General features: G+C 42.0%; 1 protein-coding gene across 1 annotated transcript in view; it reads right to left on the bottom strand.

Annotated features, from left to right (window-relative positions):
* Nucleotides 1–22,212, bottom strand: part of KCNH1 (potassium voltage-gated channel subfamily H member 1) — a 213,965-nt gene that overhangs the window by 72,669 nt on the left and 119,084 nt on the right. Inside the window, exon 10 of the mRNA XM_060273026.1 lies at nucleotides 13,638–13,834. Coding sequence (XP_060129009.1) covers nucleotides 13,638–13,834 — 197 coding nt within the window. The remainder of the gene's footprint in view (nucleotides 1–13,637; nucleotides 13,835–22,212) is intronic.

Below are 22,212 nucleotides of genomic sequence, written 5' to 3'. Positions count from 1 at the left end.
AGTTCTCAAAAGATTCCAAACTGTTGCCAGGCATGTTTCAGAAACTAGTGTTTCCTTCCCCAGGGGCAATCAACTCTTTACAGGCAGTGTCCACGCACAGGGGCGTAGGAAGAGGGGGGCGATGGGAGCACGCCGCCCCCGGCAGCGCTGGGCGCCCCGCCCCTGCGGACAGTGCGCTCCGCCCCTGGGATGCGCGCCAGCTCTGCCCCCGCCTGCTCTCCGCCACTGTCCACGCAACACAGAAAGCCGAACTATGGTTTACTGGGATCAGACTAGTTTGTGGACTCTTGGAGAGAGAGAGCCACTTCATTCCTTCCCCCTCTTTTTTACTCCCACGCCGTATGGAACTAAGACAATGTTTGGCTTAGCATGTCATCTAGATCTGGGTTCGCAGTTAAGTGCTCTCCTCGCTAACCACCAGCTGAAGCCAAGTATAGGGATGCTGGGAAATTCTGATGAAAACAGAAAAGGAATTTGCAGGTGTCCCCTTATTCAAGGATGGTGAGATTGGGTGAGTGGTTGCATGGCAAGGTCCCAACCCCCCCCCCAAGGTATCAATAGTTGTATGAATGGGTGCATTTAATGCTAATTAGGATGTTGTGTTTTGCTTTATTGATATTGATATTGCTGATATGGATATGAATATCCTTTATCTATTTTAATGTAAATCATTGGACATTGTTTTTATTGTATTGTGTGTGTGTGCGTGCGTGCATTTTATCTATAAACTGCTTCAAGATCTACAGATAATAAGCAGTCCATAAATGGAAATAAAACAGTAAGAAGTACATAAAAAGCAAGAAGTTGCTCATTAAAACGAGCATGTGATAGATACATTTGCTATGGAATTGCCAACCTGCTTACATAGTTTTTTGGTGCAGCTCACAGTAAACTGAAGTCTGGCTGTAGTCTAAGAGAGTGGCAAAAGTTTATTTTCTTCCCTCTTACTAACAACGGAGCCTCAAAAGTCAGAAAAAGGACACTTAGAAGTACTGTATCTAGTTGCTGACTGTTGGTTTCGGGGGGATGCAAATGGGTGTGTGTTTTTTAAGAAAACTTGGGATAGTTCACAGCATTGTGCTCCATCATCAAAAGATTTATTTCACTGAGGTTCCATTATATAAAAATTAAGCCCGCTACTAAAAATAAACGTCTCCCTTTACTGCTTAGATGCTCCTTTATCTTGCTCTGAACCTGCATCCACAGAGACAGGTGAGCCGAAATGAAAGATCTGAAAAGCATCTGTGTTCTAAATAAACAAAATTAAGCAAACACAAAAGGAGACCAGAAGTGCACTTTAGAAGTTTCCAACAGGAGAGAGAGCATTTGTTTCAAAGCAACTCCACACAAGGAAAACCACGTATTGTATCTATCCCTCTGGTAAATGATTCTCAATTTATTCTGCAAACCGCAGGATGTGGGACAGAGTTTGACAAAGAATATTTTAAACTCTGCTAAATGAACTGAATGTTTCCTATCTGTATGAGTGCATTGCTTTTGCTGCTTAAAACCACAAAGCAGCATCAAATCAAAGGAAGCCTTCTTGCTGTATAGTCCTAAGTATATTTACTTTCATTTTGTTCAATTGGTCTTACTCTCAGGAAATTATGCATAGGAGTCCAGCCTTAAACTCAATGGGTGACATTAATAATGTCCACCTGCTTATGCAATAGAAATTTGGTACAACACGGCTTCTAGTTTCTCTTCTTCCTCCTCCAGCACCCCATATATCCCCAAAAGCTGCTGTGGAGGGTCCCCCCCCAATCCACCAGAACAGATTTTCAGGGGGGTGCAAGGGATAGCCTGGGAAAGAGGAAGGAGAAGCCCTGTTGTATGAGCAGGCGCCTGCTCACTCCACATTGGATCTCACTCTTTTGTGATTGCTTTCGTAGTCCAATTCTACTAGTGCTGGTGGAAAAACAATGGATTTACATCAGTGTAAGGATCTAGTCCTTATTTAAAGATTTCCGAGCCACCTTTCAGTGTAGGTGACATTGCCCTCAAAAGACAGTGCACAAGAACACCATAGCAAAATTACAAAACTATCAAATTACACCTTGAGAACAATTAATCCACAGCAAAGCAATTTAAAAAATGCAGATCAAAATGTAAATGTCATAAGAATTGTCTTTTTTTAAAAAAGCAATCATGGGGCTAAGCTTCTTTTTCTTTGGAATGCATTCCACAAATACTGAACTTAGTAGCATTTTATATCCTGGCTTTCAAAAACCAAAAGAGAAAGGCAAACCAACAGCCATAAATACAACTGGCCCCAGTGTAGTCCTCCCTCTTCTAGATGTCAGGCTGTTGGTGGCCTTTGAGATGGATGGGGTCATGGTCTGAGACGGCCATTAGAAGGCACCTTGCTGTCATTTCCTAAGCTGCTGCTAGCTGAAGGGAGGCTGGATGCAAACTCCAGCAGTTGCCATTTCTGAAAGTTAGCTCTGTGCTGCTAAAGATAAGTTGCTTTGCAATGCTTTCCTGTGAGCTCCTATAACCCATCAGTGATTCAACTATATTCCATCTGGACGCTTTTCTCTGTTTGACCCAGATTTTATACAGATGCCAGCAGCATCTTGTCCAATCTGTTGCTGACAACAGAGACATTGACACATCTGAGTGAGCTAGGACCTTAAGGAGGAGCAAAATGCTGCAGAGAAATTAAAAAGGGAAATATTTCTGTCTCTGACTCTCTCTCTTATCTTCATTTTCTGCTGTTTATTAACTAATTGTGTTCATTTGTCTTTTGATGTTCTATTTTGTCTTTTTTTTAATGCAAACAAATTGCCAAACGGCTAGCTTTTTATATGGTTCCGGATTGGCATAGTTTTAACAAAGATATGTTTTGAAAGGAAAGGAAACGTGTAAAATTTAAGGTGGAGGTTTAATGAATACAGTATTTGGCATTTAAATTGTTAATTATATTCATAAAAGCTTTGACAGAGCAAAAAAAAATGCTCTTCTGTGTTTTTAATGTTCTGTAAGAGTCTGTTGTGATGTATTGTAAATTAGGTGTTATCTGTTTCCTAACTGGATTTGGCACACAATGTTAAGGTCTCTGCCCCCCTCCCCATGCAATTTAGCATCTATATGAAGCTGTTGGGAGTGGTTGCTGGAGAATTAGAAATGAGAAGTTACCAATATATGGATGACACCCGGTTTCTCTATATAACATGGAGGGCTGGATAAGGACAAATTAGCTAAAACTGGAGCGACAGGTGGGACAAAGGCAATTGGTTTTGATGCTATTACCTTTAAAGTCCTGAGACCTTTTTTGAGCCGCCCAGACTTCATATTGATGGTCATATCATGTTGCATTTGGTGTTCTCATGAATTTCCATATTATACTTCCTAAGTCTCCTGGGAACTGAATGATTTGTCATACAATGTAACTGCTTACCATAGTATATTGGAGACACTCATCCAGATAGAGTGATTATTTAAGTAAGATTCAGTGATTACTTAAGTGGAGAAGAATGTTTTGAAAGTCCTGTAGATATTTTCAGAGCGAATGCCGCAGGATCAAGGAATGCCAAAACGTTAGCGATTCATCTGATCTACCATTATGTTATCTACCAACTTTAGAAAAGAAGAAAGGCACCTGAAAACACCGTGAGAAGATGTATGGCTGGTGTTGAAAGCGAGAAATGTAACTGTCTTTATGAAATGAAAAATTGGACATAATTCACCAGCATTTCAATCTACCCTGCAGTGCAGCAAGGCTAGACTAGAAGTAGGCGTGGAGATGGAAAAGGGGTCATTTCTAAATCACGTCCCGATTGTCAGAAGAAAATTGCTGCACTGAATGCATGTGTCAAAGCTTTCAATATTGCTTTCTATATTGACTGGAGAAGATAATGCTGAAACTTTATCCCAAATAATCTTCGACCATGACTACAGATCCTTGCATAGATTCCGTAAGACTAACATAAAATGAAGCTCTTTACATTTCACACAAGGGCAGAAGACACCGAAACTCTGCAAACTAATAAATTGTTTGAAGCAATCTTATTTTTCAATGGCAAAAAAAATGCCACATATGGGTTGCTGCTGAAATGACTTAAAATCAAATCAGACAGTGGAAATCGTGGAGAAATTAGGGGTCATTCAGCTGTACAACAGTTTCTAGTAGGAAAGTCAGCATAACTGCACTCAGTAACTTAGGCAGTGTGGGGAAGGGAACCCGAAAAGATGCTGGAAACCTGTGATCAGAATTTATTTTAAAAGTAGAAGAGGTGGGACTAGTTTGGGGAAGCAGCATAACTCTTTCTGTGCTAGTTATTTTCCCAGTCTAAATCTCACCACCTCCCCAAACTGCTATACAAATAGCATCTTGGAGGGGGGAATTTAGATTGGAAAAATGGTGCAGGGAGATGATAATGATAAATAATAATAATAATAATAATAATAATAATAATAATAATAATAATAATAATTTATTACTTATACCCCGCCCATCTGGCTGGGCCTCCCCAGCCACTCTGGGCGGCTTCCAACAAAATATTAAAAACACAATAAAAGATCAAACATTAAAAACTTCCCTAAACAGGGCTGCCTTCAGATGTCTTCTAAAAGTCAGGTAGTTGTTTATTTCCTTGACATCTGGTGGGAGGGTGTTCCACAGGTTGGGCGCCACTACCGAGAAGGCCCTCTGCCTGGTTCCTTGAACTATTGAATATTGCACAAGTACCAGGATGGTCTGAGACAGTCTAAACGCAAAAGTAATTGATATGTACTTCTCACAGTGAGGGGACCCCCCAGAAGGCCCTTGGAGCCGGACCTCAGTGTCCAGGCAGAACGATGGGGGTGGAGACACTCCTTCAGGTATACTGGGCCAAGGCTAAGGTTGCTCCTTCTACCTTCACCACTCTAACCACCCCTTCCCTCAAAGCTACTAAGAGAAAATATGAGAGGCTTCATTTCATTTCCAGTGTCTCATCTGTTCCAGGCCTGGGACTCTCCACTTCTTCTTGTTCCTTAAGGTCATTCATTACATTTTAAGCTGTATTTTTATTTCATGCACTGGATTTCCAATATGCAGCATCCCTAAAGTGCTTTTCAAATCAGTGAAAGGGCATAGGAGACTTCCAGGATGCAACTCAAAGGCTGTATATGTAGGGTTCCCAGTCTCTCATCTAAACTCTGGCCAAACCTACCTCCACTTAGCTTCAGAAAAATGGTTGAATTATGTAACCACAAGACCAACTCCAGATTAATCTGTACTGTCACCATTTCCTTCCTCTGCTCCAGCCATTTGAACCAGTGTGTGATGGAATGTGACAAGTGAGTTTATCTTATTTAATTTAGAAAACAGGTCAGCATAAACAATATCCCAATGCTCGTCTTGAGTGACAGTAAACTCTGAGCAGTATTTAATGAATTGTGCATACAAAAATGGTGTCGCATTTCCCTTACGACAGCAGCCTCAATTGGGGATGTGGAAATAAATATAACATTTCTGCAAAGCAAGCAAGAAGAAGAACACCTTGACAAAGATAGGATGTAGATTCTCATCTCGTATCGACCTAACATCTGCTTCTGAATCATGCATGTCTTTGAGCTGCACAAGCTCTATGAGCAAATGGTCAGATATTAATTCTGCTTTGCTCAAAATCTTGCAGTAATTTGCAAAGAGTATTGAATAATGCTACCTGCGATATAAACTATTAGTGTCCCTATCACAGACAGACAGCAACAATGGCCAAACTCTCTTTTTTTTGGCAGAACTACACCCTTTAAGATTTTTGAGGGCAAGGATACAAGCAGGACACTGACAAGCTGGAACGTGTCCAGAAGAGGGCAACCAAAATGGTCAAAGGCCTGGAAATGATGCCTTATGAGGAACGGCTTAGGGAGATGGGTATGTTTAGCCTGGAGAAGAGAAGGTTAAGGGGTGATATGATAGCCATGTTCAAATATATAAAAGGATGTCATATAGAGGAGGGAGAAAGATTGTTTTCTGCTGCTCCAGAGAAGCGGACGCTGAGCAATGGATTCAAACTACAAGAAAGAAGATTCCACCTAAACATTAGAAAGAACTTCCTGACAGTAAGAGCTGTTTGGCAGTGGAATTTGCTACCAAGGAGTGTGGTGGAGTCTCCTTCTTTGGAGGTCTTTCAGCAGAGGCTTGACAGGCATATGTCAGGAATGCTTTGATGGTGTTTCCTGTTCGGCAGGGGGTTGCACTGGATGGCCCTTGTGGTCTCTTCCAACTCTATGATTCTATGATCTTAAAAGCAAATGTACTTTTATATGGTAAGTGCAAAGAATGCAGTTTATGTCACTGCATCAGAATTGACCTGCTACACACTTTTCTTGATCTTTTACTTCTATTGGGGGGGGGACACCCAAAAGGAAACAGTTGGCCATCAGTCAAGCAGAGAGATGCTTAAAAGTGTGACATCAAATTTATACAAATATAGACCAGATTCACACATAACACTAAGCCAAACCAAGACTTAGCATGAATGAGAAAATGTGCAGGTTTCCAGAGTGGAGGTTGTGGCCAACCCAGGCTAAGGTATGGTTTAGCTTAGCGTTACATCTAAACCCAGGCTATTGGTTTTTCTCCCTCTAGAGCAGTGTTTCCCAAACTCGGGTCTCCGGTTGTTTTTGGACTACAATTTCCATCATCCCTAGCTGGGATGGGAGCTGTAGTCCAAAAAATAGTTGGAGACCCAAGTTTGGGAAACACTGCTCTGTACAAAACACATGGTATAACCAAGGTTTAGTCTTGGTTTACCATTCATGGTCTGGGGGGAGGCAGGCCATAAGTGTGGATTTGGACATAACTCTTAAAATAAACCAAGGATTAATCCTGGGCAGAAGCAGCACAATTGTGGAAGGCATGCAACAGCTGTGACCTTCACTTTGGGAACTCACTTATTTGCACAAGGCCATAGTTTGGCATATAGCCTTACATGCAAACTGGGCCACAAATGTTATGTGATGTTACAATTAAAGGATTTCCCTTACATCTTTGAAAACCAACATTTCTTATACTAAGAAGAGAACCTAACTACTAAACAAGAATTGCAATTTATTTCCGAAGGGTATGCCTTCTGCCAAAGATTACACCTCTTTCAGCGTTCAGATATTACGCCACTAATAGGCACAAGTTTAAGTGTGCACCTAAAATGTAATGGGTAGAGCCACTGAAATCCATTGCCATTATTTTACATTGTTCCAGTTATTTCATGGGGTTATCATTTCACATATAGCTTTATAAAATAATTGTGCTGATTGCATCTTGCAATCCACATCTTGCAATCCACAGTCCTAAAGGAAACATGTGCTTGCCTGCCTGTCTAGACTTCCTGAGCAGAGCAAGCATAATGAAATGCGAGAGCATTCCACCTGCGAAAAAGGTCTTTCTGTAGTATTCGCAGCCAGTTGTTTAATCATCTCTCACACCATCTCAAAGACCTAATGGCTAAATGGCATCATGAAATATTCAGGGCATGGAGAGCACTAGAGAGACCTGAATTGAGGGTACTGCCAGCCAGCCAGCCAGCCAGCCAGCTCTCTCTGGTAGGGCATGAGCAGTCATCTATATCCCATCATGCAAACTACTGCATGCATCTGTGCGGTAAAAGGGAAAGCAAACACTCCCATCCCCGAGTGAGTGAAAGTAAACTAAGAGCAACCAAGAAGAAGTAGTGTACACATGAACTAAAGCAAATATTTGCTGAAACAGAAAAGACAGGAAGCATTCTGCCAATGTACCAATTAGGGGCACTCCACTGATGAGTATTAAAGAGGCTAAAAGGCATGAAGTTTCAAACCAGAGGGAAGAAAGGGGGAAAGCTACTAAGCCAATTGTCATTACTAAGGATGATGGGAAATTTCTTCTTCCATAGGAATCTTTATATTCTTTGAAGAGACCTCCCAGGGGAAAGAAGTATACCCTGGAATCCCCAGTATAATTGATGGATTGATTACAGGTAGGTAGCCGTGTTGGTCTGATGTAGTCAAAACAAAATTTAAAAAATCCTTCCAGTAGCACCTTAGAGACCAACTAAGTTTGTGGTCTCTAAGGTGCTACTGGAAGGATTTTTTTAAAAAAAATTGTTTTGATGGATTGATGTAGGTAAAAATGTCTAACCATCCTAAATGTGTTCAGTGTGCTCTCACATCCCCTTGGTAGGACAGTTATTTTGAGGCCAACAATTTTTCATTCAACCCAGCATCCTGGAAATTAATTTAGTTACAATACTGACTGTAGCTGTAGATTGTAGGATGGATAGAAAGAACCACAGAGGACTGAAAAACTTTAAGTTGGAAAAAGTTCTCATGTATAATGATGGGGTGGAGGGATGTACCATCAAAAGAGTGTCAAAAGTTTGTTCCGGTCTACAATAAACCTGGTTCTGCAGGTTTTCAGCATGGAAGAGTTTCAGTGAGGAAGGTTTCTCTGCAAAAAGTTTCTATTGTCTAGTAATTGTGCTGCCATCAGAAGCTTTCCTCTGCAATTCAAATCACCACTGAAGATTTGCACCTTGCATGAAGGGATACAATTATAACAGGGAATGACTTTTATGGTTATTCTTTTGTATTTTTAGACCATCCTCCACCCTATGTTTTCAGGGCAGTATACAAAGAATACAGTAAAATATAACATAATACTGCAAAATTATACAATTTACAATTCAATTACGAAACAGAAACAATGCAGAACTCACGGTAAATAGAAACTGGTTAGCCACCTCTTCTGTCCCCAAAGTCCAGACATAATGTCTGTGTCTTTCACAGACCTTTAAAAGATGTCAGTGAAGGGGGACAGACATATCTCCAATGGAAGAGAGTTTCATAACTGGGATGCCATCACTGAGAAGGCTCTGCTACAAGTCACTGTGGAATGTATCTCAGTTATAAATAGAACATACCACGAGCTTGTTAAATCAGGCCAATCACCCAGCATCCTGTTCTCATAGTGGCCAACCAGATGACTGTGGGAAGCCTGCAAACAGGACATTAACACAACAGCATCTGCCCACCTGTGATTCCCATAAACTAGTGATCAGAGACATCATGCCTCTGACAGTGAAGATAGAACATTGCCATTGCAGCTAGCAGCCATCAATGGCCTTCTCCTCCATGGTTTGGCCTTATCCTTTTTTAAAGCCATCTAAGTTGATGGTCATCACTGCCCCATGTGGGAGTGAGTTCCATAGTTTAACTATGGCATGCAGTTCTTTTTTAAAAAACAAATTAAGCAATCAGACAGATGACCTGATTCACAAAGAGGCGATTGTTAACTGTTCCATTCTTCAATGTCTTGCTGTGTATGATTCCCATGCAAGTTACACTGATAGAATTATTCTCACCTAAAGCCTAGATTCTAGCTCTTCCTCACAGACACACAACATCCTTAAAGACTCAAAGCATGAGAAACCAAATTATTTGTAGCACAAACAGGAATGCAACCTATGGTTAATGAATGAAGCACTTTTCTCAAAACAGATCGTATTTTTTCTTCAACATTTCCCATCTGGTATACCTTATCCATATTCTTAACACAACATTTACATCTTCTGCAGTCTCCAAAATAAGTGTGCTGGGCAACTCAGGGTAACCAATTCTAATTTGCAATCAACTTCTTGCAAATAAAAGAAAGAATGCAGTTCACTTACTTAATACTAATCAACTTCAACCATTCTCACCATCAATCAGCATCAGTTTTATCACTGACTGCAATCCAATTAAAATACCATTATCTCAATAATCAGATGGAAATTGCTATGATAGAATGTGGTTTCTATAATAAAATAGAATAACATGAAAGGGAAAGGGAAAGAATGAAGTTCCTTTGCCTGAATATGTCTTTCCAAATCAATCCGCAGATAACCCTTCTAAGCTTGGCAGTTTAAAGAAAGCTCTGGTTTCAAAAGAGTAGAAGCCATGGATAGCAGTTTCTGAAGCTGGGTTGGAATGGGAGAGAAAGTTGTCTCAGGGTATATTTGAAAGCAAAGCTAACTAGTTCACAATACCCAAAATAATAAGTGAGCCACTTCAAAATTTTGCAGTGCAGTTCTCCAGCCAAGTAATGTGTATAAAAATGCATACAATAAAGTTTGCATAACAATACACATGTCTGTGAAGGAAATATGCAAAGATGCATTTCATTAGGGGAAATTGCTTACAAACAGTGGCATAGCGTGGGTTTCCAAAGCCCACTCCAAGGAAAAGCATTATGCCTCCTAAGGCAAGCATTGCTTCCCCAACTGGACAGAGCAGCGGGACATGTGTGCTTGCCTCCTCCGCCTTGGGCACTGCCACTGCCACCACTCTCACTGTCTGCCTGATTCCCCCACCAGCGGGTGATGCTGCGTGGCCAAGGGATACAAGGGCCCATCCTCTCCCAGCTCCTGCTCAGCGTGCTTCTCAGGTGAGGTGAGAGGGGAGGCGGGGAGTGCCTCCAGTCGGGGCGGCAGCTGCAGAGGTGTGCCCATTAAAAAATGTGCTGGTTTTCATGCTGATGGAACATCAGGCAGCCTCTCAACTGCACTGGAGAAGGTGATATATGGGGTGGCTGCCCCATATATCTCTTCATTGGGAGCAGGTGGTGCTGTTGTCTAAACCACTGAGCCTCTCAGGCTTGCTGATCAGAAGGTTGGCAGTTCGAATCCGCACGACGGGGGTGAGCTCCCGTTGCTCTGCCCCAGCTCCTGCCAATCTAGCAGTTTGAAAGCACACCAGTGCAAGTAGATAAATAGGTACTGCTGCAGCGGGAAGGTAAACGGCGTTTCCTTGCACTCTGGGACTCGTCACAGTGTCCTGTTGCACCAGAAGTGGTTTAGTCATGCTGGCCACATGACCCAGAAAGATGTCTGTGGACAAAACACTGGCTCCCTCAGCCTGAAAGCATGGTGAGCGCCACACCCCTTGGTTGCCTTTGACTGGACTTAACTGTCCAGGGGTCATTTACCATTACCTTTTACATCTCTTCATAAAGGGATCTTGAGACTTAATCTGAAAGAAATATCCACTTTGTATTGAAGTTTTCCTGCTCTAATTTATTCTGCTTGCACCTAATTGAGTGCGTACTCCAATTCAACAGGGCATAATGCAATGGTTAACTCTGTTTGCTGCCAACATGATTTTAAAAACAAGTAGGTAGTCTTTCCACTGGCAGGTATAAAAAATGGCATGTAACGCTGTGGTGATTTTCACTCGTCTCCGTCAAAACATACTAACAAACAGGTTAATTAATTAGGCCTAAGAATTCCATGCTGTATTTGAAGCTCTAATAAAGAAATGTCTCGACAAAATAGGTTACGCTCATTGCACGGTGCCAATTACAGTTGCAAAGCTATACACTTGTAAAGCCTTTTTCTGGCTTTTAATCAGATTTCATGGGTCTCTCCTATCTTCCTTGTATCTGAAGCAACAGTTCCAACACTGTTTCAAAATATATTACCACAGAAAGCAGCCCATACCGTCTCACCAGAAATGATGGATAGCTAAAACAAAAACCCCACAACCTGAAAGTGTATTTGATTCTTCCATCTAAGATATTATTTCAAAACATTAGCAGAATGCAACCATATCGTGCAAACCATGGCAAACATTGTACACCAATTGCCTTGTGCCAGTTCTCTGCTCCAGACCTGGGAGCTCAGTTATATCTGTCTTCAGGTAAAGAAATACACATACTAGCTGCCCAGGCAACCAGTGGCAGAGGAACCCTCTCCGTCACCCGGGGCAGGACACCGAGGGGCGGGACGAACTGCCTGGTGACACATGTGCGTCATCCGTACAGACTGAGCACGTGTGCGGTGCAAGCGGCGCCCACACTGACTGCGTGCACGCCTTCCGCCGCTTTACAGCTGGGGGGAGGCAGCGGGCCATCTTGTCAACCCCAAGGGTGGTGCCCGGGGCGGACCGCCCCCTCCGCCCCCCTTTGTACGCCCCTGCACACAACCATTGCACAACACAGCACAGCAGATCTGCCAGAATACCTTTAAGCCATCATTTATGTGCCTGCAGTCCTGGAGGGAGTGAAAATGCTGCTCATTACGTACTGTATTGCTCCCTGACTAATTCTACAAAGAAGTTTCCTCTTTTGAAAATATGACAGGTAGAAAACCTGTTATTTCTTGATGGGTTGGGATAATTACCCTACATATAAGGTATGAACATTTGCCATCACAGGCCAAGATTTCAATGTGCAACATGGGGCCCTGTAGGCTGGGAATCGCCTATGTTAAAACATACTGGTGGTATTTTGTGATCAGCAAAGATTTCTTGTTAATAAGTCTGGGTGGATGAAGTGGCAACTACTTGCTTGCTGTATCATATAGCACCCCTTTTCAAGGGTTGCAGAGAATAACTCAGAGAGAAGAGAACAGGCCTCATTCTTCACCTCTGAGTAGCCTCCTTTTTGTCTTGAGACCTCATTCCATAGCATAGCTCAGGATTTGTCCATGTTACAATCACAATCATATTTCTACTATATGCTTTGCTTTATTCTTATACACTAACACAAACTTCAGTTTTGAGACTTCTTTATTTTAGAATATGCTTCCCTCAAAACCTCTTATGGCAATTCTTTTATTCTATCCTTCATAGTGCTGATGTTGCTGTTTGCATTTCTCTTTTTGCAATAGCGGACTATTCTTAGTGCTGAGCAAATGTTTGTGGGTGGGGGAAGAATGCACTAAATATATGCACAGGACCCCCCCCCCCATCTTCACAACTTTTTTGAGCATATACAAAAATAGAGGTATAAGGAATAATGTTTGAGGAACATTTGCTGGATACCGAAGTTGCGAAGAAGCAGAACCTATATCCATTACAGATTTCAACGGCCATTCCCTCTTGCTAGAAAACTCTGGAATCTATGGTTCTTCGTGGGAGGGCTAAGGATTCTCAAGCCTGGGAACTGTAGCATAGAAAGGGTGTTGAGAATTTTATGAGCAGTGCTACAGTTCTCAGGCTCCACTAAGAACACTGGCATATCAACAGACATTGGATTTTTTACATCCCCACCCTACCCACCAACTTGACACATTTTTTTTTATATCATGCTTCATTGTGATTGACTCCAAGGTAATTTTATATTAGTTTGCTGGGATGCAGAAAATTCTCTGGTAAACTGGTCAACACAGTGGTACCTTGGTTTACGAACTTGATCCATTCCGGAAGTCCATTCTTAAACCAAAGCATTCTTAAACCAAAGCGTGCTTTCCCATAGCAGCGGGGGCCTCAATTTACAAATGGAACACACTCAACATGTTCTGCTTCCAAGGCAAAGTTCACAAACCAAAACACCTACTTCCTGGTTTGCAGTGTTCTTAATCCAAGCTGTTCATAAACTAAGCTGTTCTTAAACCAAGGTACCACTGTATATGGGTTGAATCCAACAAAATCCATGGAATCCCCAGTGCAAATTCCGGAATTGGGGAGGGGTGGATGCAGGGAGTATGCAAAGTGAGGAAACAGAGGAGCAGATTGTTGCACAAATTATACCCCATTGTAGCACAGATATGCCTGTAGGTGAGTTGTTTACTGGTGAAGATTGTTGTATTATCCACATTTAAAAATAATAATAATCCTGACAGCATCAATCACAAAGGAAAAGAGCCGACCCGAGAACATCCTTATATACTTCTCTTAAGCACATAATAACCCCTTACCCTTTTCCTCAGGTTGTAGGTCAAGATGAGGTTCCTGGAGAAAGAGTGTGAGAAGGCCGTGTAGAACTCCAGCACCTTCTGTAAGGCATCTCTCTTGATCACGTGAAGGTCACAGTATGTCAGAGCCCTTACGTTAGCACAAGACTGGGCGAGGGTAGTTTCTTTCCAGAAGACATCCCCAAAAACGTCTCCTTTGCCTAGGAGAAGACAACAGCAATAATATCCACAATCAAAGGATTGTCTGAGCACCGTGACTCAAACAGCAAGAGCAAAACATTTCCACAAGAGGTTTCTTTCTTTCTTTCTTTCTTTCTTTCTTTCTTTCTTTCTTTCTTTCTTTCTTTCTTTTCACTGAAAGTGCATTTCTCATTTCATTCCACGTTCTGAACACACACTTTTAACAGGGCCCTCTGGTTGGAGTTCAGGGACAAGATCCAAAGATCAGGGACATCCCTGTACGCGGTGACGTGCTGCCAACAACCTTCTTCCCCAGTTGGTGCTGTCAGGCCTGATTTAAATGAGAACCCAAGGACATAAGGAAACATTTCCCATGCGGTCACTCTCTCATTTAAACCAACCCATCAGCTGGTTCTGGTTCTGTGTAAGCATGCAAATTGTAGTACACTTGGTAGAGTTGATTTTTGATTTGATATTTGTATTCCACTTTTCCAACAACAATGTTGGGTTCAAAGCAGAACACAACCATCATCTTTAAAATATGCAAACATTACAGTCCCTATAATCCTATCAAAAACACAATAGCAGAAAAAATAAGGCTGATAAAACAAATTCAATGCAAACTCATAGTGCTTCAAAATACATAAGGAAGAAAGCTTATCATGCTGAGGAAAGGAAACAGCCAGCATTATTCAAGATAGACGTTTGAGACAATTTATCTTCCTGGGCTTGTATTCTTTTTGTATGCTGTACCTATAATATGACACGCAGTCTAGAGAGGTAGATGCTGGGATGCTACATAGGCAACTGGCAGTGTTGAGATGTGACACTAAACCATGGCTTAGCACTGCGTCAATGGGCCACAGCAAGCCACAGACCTATGTGCTCCCTCCTCTCATGTGCAGCCAGAAAAAGAACCCCAGCGGCATTTATTTTCAGCTTCTCTGCATCTCAGCTCATTGTTGAAGCCAAAGTGGGAATCAACTAATCATTCTCAGTGTCAAAACAAGCCAATTTCAAACCATGGTTTCCGAAGCTGGCTTGTTTAACCACAGTAAGTGTGCAAGCCCTGATCCCCAATTTGCATGCAGCAAAAAGCTGAGATTCAATTCAGATACAGCAATAAGCTGAGATTCAGGGGAAATACACCAAAGTCCTCTTTCCAGTCATGTGGCAAGAAAAGAGGAAAGAGTGTATGATTTCAAGGCTTCCTGCAGCTCATTCACATAATGCCACGCCATGAATTGTTTACTATCAATAGATTTTAACCCCACCCTTCAAGTCACTCCAAAGTGGGATGTATCAAATATAAAAAGCAACTGAACCGTACAAGTCCAGTAAGAACATTAAAACAATATAAACCAGTTCAACAACTACACCCCTAAACTGCAAACATTAGTGGCCTAGTCAAGGTGGACCCAAGACATTTTGGTGCCTGAGGCAAAGGACAAGATTGTACTCTCCCATTCTATATACAGAACCAAGAGAACTGGCAACAGGAGAGGGACCTTCAGCCAGTGTGGTGTAGTGGTTAAGAGCGGTAGACTTGTAATCTGGGGAACCGGGTTCGCATCTCCGCTCCTCCACATGCAGCTGCTGGGTGACCTTGGGCTAGTCACACTTCTCTGAATCTCTCAGCCCCACTCACCTCACAGAGTGTTTGTTGTGGGGGAGGAAGGGAAAGGAGAATGTTAGCCACTTTGAGACTCCTTCAGGTAGTGATAAAGCGGGATATCAAATCCAAACTCTTCTTCTTCTTCTTCTTCTTCACTGCACCTGAAGGCAACAGGCTACCTTTAGGCACTGCTGAGGGAAGGGGGAGCTGTCCCCAGCCATCTGCCATCTCTGGTGGCTGCCTCATTATGTCTAATAGTAGGGTAATACATCTAGAACCCACACCATTAAAGAGAAGCATACTTTAGCTGGCGCTGAAAATCAACAAATGTTGGCGCCAGGCAGTTTGGTGTTATATATGGTCACAGCTACTATGTATTCAGAGTTATGCATACTCTACACAAGCAGAATGCAGTGTTTTTCAAAGGCCAGCAGTCAATCAGCTGAATTGCTCCACAGAGCTCTGTGCTTAAAACTATCCGGTGGATTAGCATAAATCCATTTATCCAGTCTTAGCACTGGACTCAGAATTCTCAAGCTTGCAAAATTTTTAGTTAAACAACTCTTAACCCATTCAATTTAAAATGTGGGTTGCTTCCAATAATCTACAAAGATCCATTCCATGTAAGATTCCTAATAAAAGTAATTTCTCCTGTTCAGTCAAGAAAATGTACCTTTATTCAACTTTGTAAAAATTCTAACTGATATTTAATTTGCCAATTAATTAATTAGAGTAATTTGTGCAAAGTAAGACAGTTAATAGCATAAAAAGAATGTTGAGTGTCAGCCTGCTGTTAATCCTTCAAAAATGGCTAACAACTTAAAAGCTGTCAATCTCTCTTTGCTCCTTTTTCTTTGCTGGGTGGCTAAACAGTGTAACTGGCAGTGTTGATAAAAGCCACCCTGAGCTTTTGATCTCCCACACAGTTTCTTCATATATGATTTAACCTGAATTCAATGGTGCTGCTTGATCTGTACCAGCATAAGAAGAGCACTGTCCCCTAAAAGTGCGTGGATAATTTTAAAAAGCTATTATTTACTTCTTTCATTTATTTGAAAACTAACTACAATTACCCTTCATGTTCACATGAAGAAATATTGTATGGCCCAGGAAATCTTCAGGAAAATAAACAGAAATATTTTCTCCTCAGAATCTGAAAGAAGAGCCCTGTTGTCATGTGGCCATGTTCTATAAAGATATAATAACAAGATAACGAGTCTATAGTATTCCTTGTCCATTGGGTAGATGCCAAATGACCAGTGGGTCCAACATAAACACTTAAGATTCAAAAATCTTTCCCTCGTGTCATATAATCATAGCTGCCAAGTCTCCCGTATTCGCCGGGAAATCTCCGTTTTCCCAGCTGTTCCTAGCTGAAAAAAAATGGATTTTTTTGTTTTTCCCTGGTTTATTCTGGCGCGGCGGCCATTTTGGAACTGGGTGGAGCATGCTCAGAAGCGACTTTTGATGCTGCTCTGCCCAGTTCCAAAATGGCTGCAGTGCGACTTCTGGCGCGGCGGCCATTTTGGAACTGGGCAAAGCAGCATCAAAAGTCACTTCTGAGCATGCTCCGCTCAGTTCCAAAATGGCGGCAGCGCTACTTCCGGTCTGCTACTTCTGGCCCGGTCCCTTATTTCTCCGACAGCAACTTGGCAGGTATGTATCATATAATAGAGCACATTATGCTAATAGATCAAAAATCAAATTGAAAGGCAGGAGTTTGCTATACAGGCAAACCGCCCCTGCCCCCCCGTTTACGTGCGTTCAATATGTGTGCGACTGTGTATACGCACATCACACCGAACCCAGAAGGGGACCTGGAAACGTCATAAAGGCCTCCTTGATACATCAGTAAAAGGGCAGAGTGGGGTGATTGCAGACTCTTTCAATGGTTTTCAATTATACATGATTTTGCTGATGGTGCCTCAAAATGTAAATGGGGGGGCTGCCTGTATTTGGGTTGTATCCCCCTATTCAGGACAGACTCATTGAAAATAATGGGCATGGCTAACTTATTGATTTCAATAGGTCTACTGTGAGTATAACTTAGGGGGATACAGCCTTATGTGTGGGATCCACTTAACCAAGCTCTACCCCCTCTTGCCCCCATGTTCCCCTGAAATTGGCTCTGGCCCCCAGAACAGCACACAGGGAGAGGAGAGGGGAAATCATTCCGTTTGACAAACTGAAATGTTTGTGCAGACAATGTTTGTTCTGGTATAGAACTGCCCCCCTCAGGTAAGATATCCTAGTATGGTCCTGTAGGTGTGGGGCATGAGCTCTTTAGTGCTTTGAAGATGGGGAGACTATGTTACATGTGTATGACTGGCAGTCATCCTTTGTATGTAGGTTGTTATATTGTTAAGTATGAGTGGTTGGTTAACAGAGATAACATTCAAAGTAGTAAATGACTGTTGTGGTTCTGTGCAACGGATGGTGAGTGAGATTGGGTGAGTGGCTACACGACTAATGTGTGTTATGTTGGTTGTAATTTTGCATTATACTGTCTTGTACTGCTCTCTGATTATTCATATCAATATGGATATTGTTTAAGTATTTGAGTGTTGTTGTTTTACAGAAATCATTCTTTATTGTACTTATTGTGTAGAGATGATAGAAAGACAGACAGATAGATATGTACGTGTGTGTGTGTGTGTGTGTGTGTGTGTGTGTGTGTGTGTATACAGTGGTACCTCGACTTACGAATTTAATCCGTTCCAAACGGACCTTCGTAAGTCAAAAAATTAGTAAGTCGAAGCCAATGGGGGGGGGAATCAAAAAAATTCGTAAGTCAAAAAAATCCTATCTAAACCACATCCAAAATGGCGGACGAAACTCTGTTCGTAACTCGAAACATTTGTAGGTCGAGTCATTCGTAAGTCGAGGTACCACTGTATATATATTGTGAACCCCTTTGAGATCTTCAGAAAGTAAGTGGTTGCTAAACGGAAATAATACATCAAATAAAATCCAGCTCCCTTGTATGGGGGTGGGGGCAAGGTTTAAATATTCCTGTGCCACATTATGAGTCTATCCCATTGAGCTGGGACTATCACCTTTGGCACTTCTGTGTAATAGATGTCCTTGGGGGGGGGGGTAAAGTAATAAACCAAAGCCGTTTCGGAGAAGCATTACAAGAACAATTCTGTCTGTATGCTTTAAGATTGCAATTAGATAAAATTAAACCAGCAGGGTTTTCTCCTTCTAGAGCAAATGGGCTATTTAACACCTTTCTTCTACAGAATGGAAGACACACACATTTCCACAAGGGGTAACATGGTTTTTTGAAAGAAAGGAAAATTCCTCGGGGATGATGACTTTGTGAATAATAACTTACTCTGGAAATCTGAGGACACGCAATCCATGTCATCCGCCTGTGCAACGTGCTGTCTTAATCAGAGGAAACAAATGAAACCACCCCAATCCCTGGTGACAGTAAACAAATTAAAATAGCTGGGTTTGCATAACAAATGCATGCATGGTCACACTACAAGCATAACTTTAGTTGGTTTATTGATTTTATCTGCTTTATTATAGCTATTTTTTATTGAGGTGGAAATGGTTCCATACCAAACTGGAATCCTAAAAGGATCAGATTTTTTTAAAAAGTATTTTATTTTAAATGCTTTAAATCGAATACCCCACTCCCCTTTGTACATAATGTTTCCTACTTAAAAAAGGCATGTCCTAATGTGCTTTGCCACATCATTTCCAGCAAAAACTTCAGCACAGCAAGGGAGAAACAATGTTTAGTCAACAAAGATAGCATTTGCACTTTTCCAGTATTAGTGTAGAAATACTTCTGCATATGTTTACATTCTAATAATAGAGATATGCCTTGGTTTTGTAAAGCAGGGCTTTGATCAAGGGTAGTCAACATTGTGCCCTCCAGATATTGCTGGACTTCAAGCCCGATGGGCCCCAGCCAGGATTGGTAAAGTTATTGTAGTCTGTCCCTGAAGTTATCAAAGCTCTACCTTTGTCTGGAGTGGATCTTAAAGGGCCAGCCCCAGGCCTGAAGATGGACCCTTTTTGTGGCCTACCATTGGTCACATGGGGTAATATGTGCCTCCATTTATCAACATAAAGGTAGGTTAGGGTAAGAGAGTCTAATTGGTCCAAGGTCACCCAGTGAATTTCCTGGGTGGGTGGAGATCTCACAGGAGATCTTCAGAAGAGACTGGGCAGCCACCTGATGTAAATACTCTTGCTCTGGATTTCTAACCTGGAGCAGGAGGCTAGATGAGATCTCCCTTCCGTTTTACAAATTTATGACTAGGCAGGGAACTGAACACAGATTTGCTTGGCCTAACTCCAAGATCCTATCCACTAGGCCAGACTGGTTCTCAAAAGATATCCTTCTAGCACAATGAATATCATTTGGAACTGAGATCACGCTTTCCTCTTAGGAACTGGGTAAACCTGATTTATAGTAATGTTATTATGCAAGAGAACGCAGCGTATTCAATAAGCCAAGAGCAATAAGCTCACCAAATGAAATACTGTTGTAGGAGGCTCAGCCTCCTAATTTCAGCGTAAAGTTGGCTCTCATAGCATTAAAAAAAATATTGCCTGTAAATTCATTCATATCTTTTTAAGGCACAAAGGACATTTTGCTCCTAAGTTACATAGATCATTCAGTCACAAAATAATAATAATAATAATAATAATAACAATAATAATAATAATAATGATAAATGCAGTTTATTTCTCAGTTGCAAGATGGGATAAGAGCATAACTCCTAACAGAAAAGCACATTCCATTAAAATGGAAATGGAGAGATTATAGTTTAGTGAACACATTCCCCCTCCCCTTTCAAGTACAATTTTCACAATGACTGCTATTCAGTGGCTGGGGGAACCCGGCCAGATGGGCGGGGTATAAATAATAAATTATTATTATTATTATTATTCAAAATCCTGAGGGGTGCTGCTGAATAATCAGAATGCAAAATTTGTGGAATGGGCCAATTAGTATTAAGACTATTGACCTGTGTTCTTAACTGACCCATCAACAGTAGAGCTACTGTCTTTGTTAATGACAGTTATAACCACAGAGTGATCCTTCAGCAGCCCTAAAGTGTGGTCTCCTCCATCCAACTGGTCTTGAGTACAATCCTATATGTGTAAGCAGAACCGGCCCTCCCATGAGACATACTGAGGCAGCTGCCTTGGGTGACAGAATCCAAGAGGTTGCACCATTACAGGTGCCCCTGCTGCTGGATAAGCAAGAAGCATTGGTGGTGGCTTCTAGGTTCTGGTGAGATCTTGTAAGAGCCCTGCAAAATCTCGTTGGAAGCTGCTGCCACAGCTCCTTACTACTCCAGTAATGGTGGAAGGGTCTGTGTCACCCCTTGGATTCTGCCACCCATGTTGGAACCCATAAGCTGCAGCCACACAACTCTGGTAAGTGAGGCTTCAGTGGGGGGTAGGAACAGGACAGACTGGCCCTGTGTGTAAGCAAGGAATCTTTTTCAGCCCAAAGGCAACATGTGTAGAGGAAAACTAAGATGACCATGGGTCTGGAAACCAAGCCTTATGACAAACAGCTGAAGGAACTGGGTCTGTTTAGAATGGAAAAGAGGATACGAAGAGGAGGTATGATAGCCATCTTCAAATGTCTAAAGGGCTGTCACATGGAAGATGGAGCAAGCTTACTTTCTCCTGTTCCTGAGGCTAGGACCCAAGCCAATGGCTTCAAGTTACAAGGAAGGAGATTCCGACTAAACTTTAGGAAGAAATTTCTGACACTAAGAGCTGTTTGACAGTGGAACAGTCTCCCTCAGGAGGTTATGGACCCTCAGAGGATTTTAAGCAGAGATTGGATGGCCATCTGTCATGGATGCCTTAGTTGAGATTCCTAGATGATCCTCAGGGTCCCTTCCAACTCTACCATTCTATGATTCCCTCTTGGGCCACCTTCTGGGGGCTGCATAATCAATCCAGGCAAGAAAGAGGAGCCCTTACAGAATTAGATTCCAGCCAAGCAACAAAACCCAGGAAGGGATAGAATGCGAGGTCTGATGTGAGGTGCGGCCTAGGGATGGAATGGGGCCTGGACAGAGCCCCAAAGGCCAGATAGAGAATCAGGGAGGGAGGGGATGACGACATGAAAGGGGACTGTTGGCAGCACCAGGCTTGGAAGAGGGAGACATCCGCATGCTGGAGGACTCCAAACTGTGACTGAGACTATTTATATATGCCTTTCAAAGAATTCGCTGCCCCCACCCTGCAAATAAATAAAATAAAAATTGGCTGAACCAGAATGCAAGCAGTCTTTTGGGTACGTAGTTGAGAGAGAGACAAATTCAGATACAAATGCAAGGCAGCTTCCCTATGTAAAAGAAAGAGAGGAGGAAATTGGGGGGGGGAGGGAGAGAAACAACATCTAAGGGGTTTGCTCTATATAGTATATTGTTCTGTCTCCTCTCTTTCCTGACTGTATAGTGCCTTTTAAGTGATAGCTACATTTGTTCTGAAAGATTTAAGGTTGGTAGGCTGCTGGTTTTTCTGCAAGGCTAATGTGACCAACAGATGCTGCACCACATCTCTGTGGTAGAAAGGTGTGATAGAATCACATCACCACCTGAATTCCGGATCAGCCTTGTTACTTATCTACAACTTATGGGTTATCACATGGTCTTTCCCTCCTTGCTTTGCTTCCACTGCGTGGAAGTGCAAAACCTTTTTATGTGCTTAGTGCCCTCATTGTGTGGCTGAACTTTCTGGCTAAAAATAGAGCAAATCTACATTTCAAAATACTTTGGGCTTTGCTTGACAGAA

This window comes from Zootoca vivipara, chromosome 3 (genome assembly GCF_963506605.1).
Source record: "Zootoca vivipara chromosome 3, rZooViv1.1, whole genome shotgun sequence".
NCBI classification, from domain to species: Eukaryota; Metazoa; Chordata; class Lepidosauria; order Squamata; family Lacertidae; genus Zootoca; species Zootoca vivipara.
Note: the sequence above shows the minus strand (reverse complement) of the source record. Positions and strands in the feature narration are given on the sequence as shown.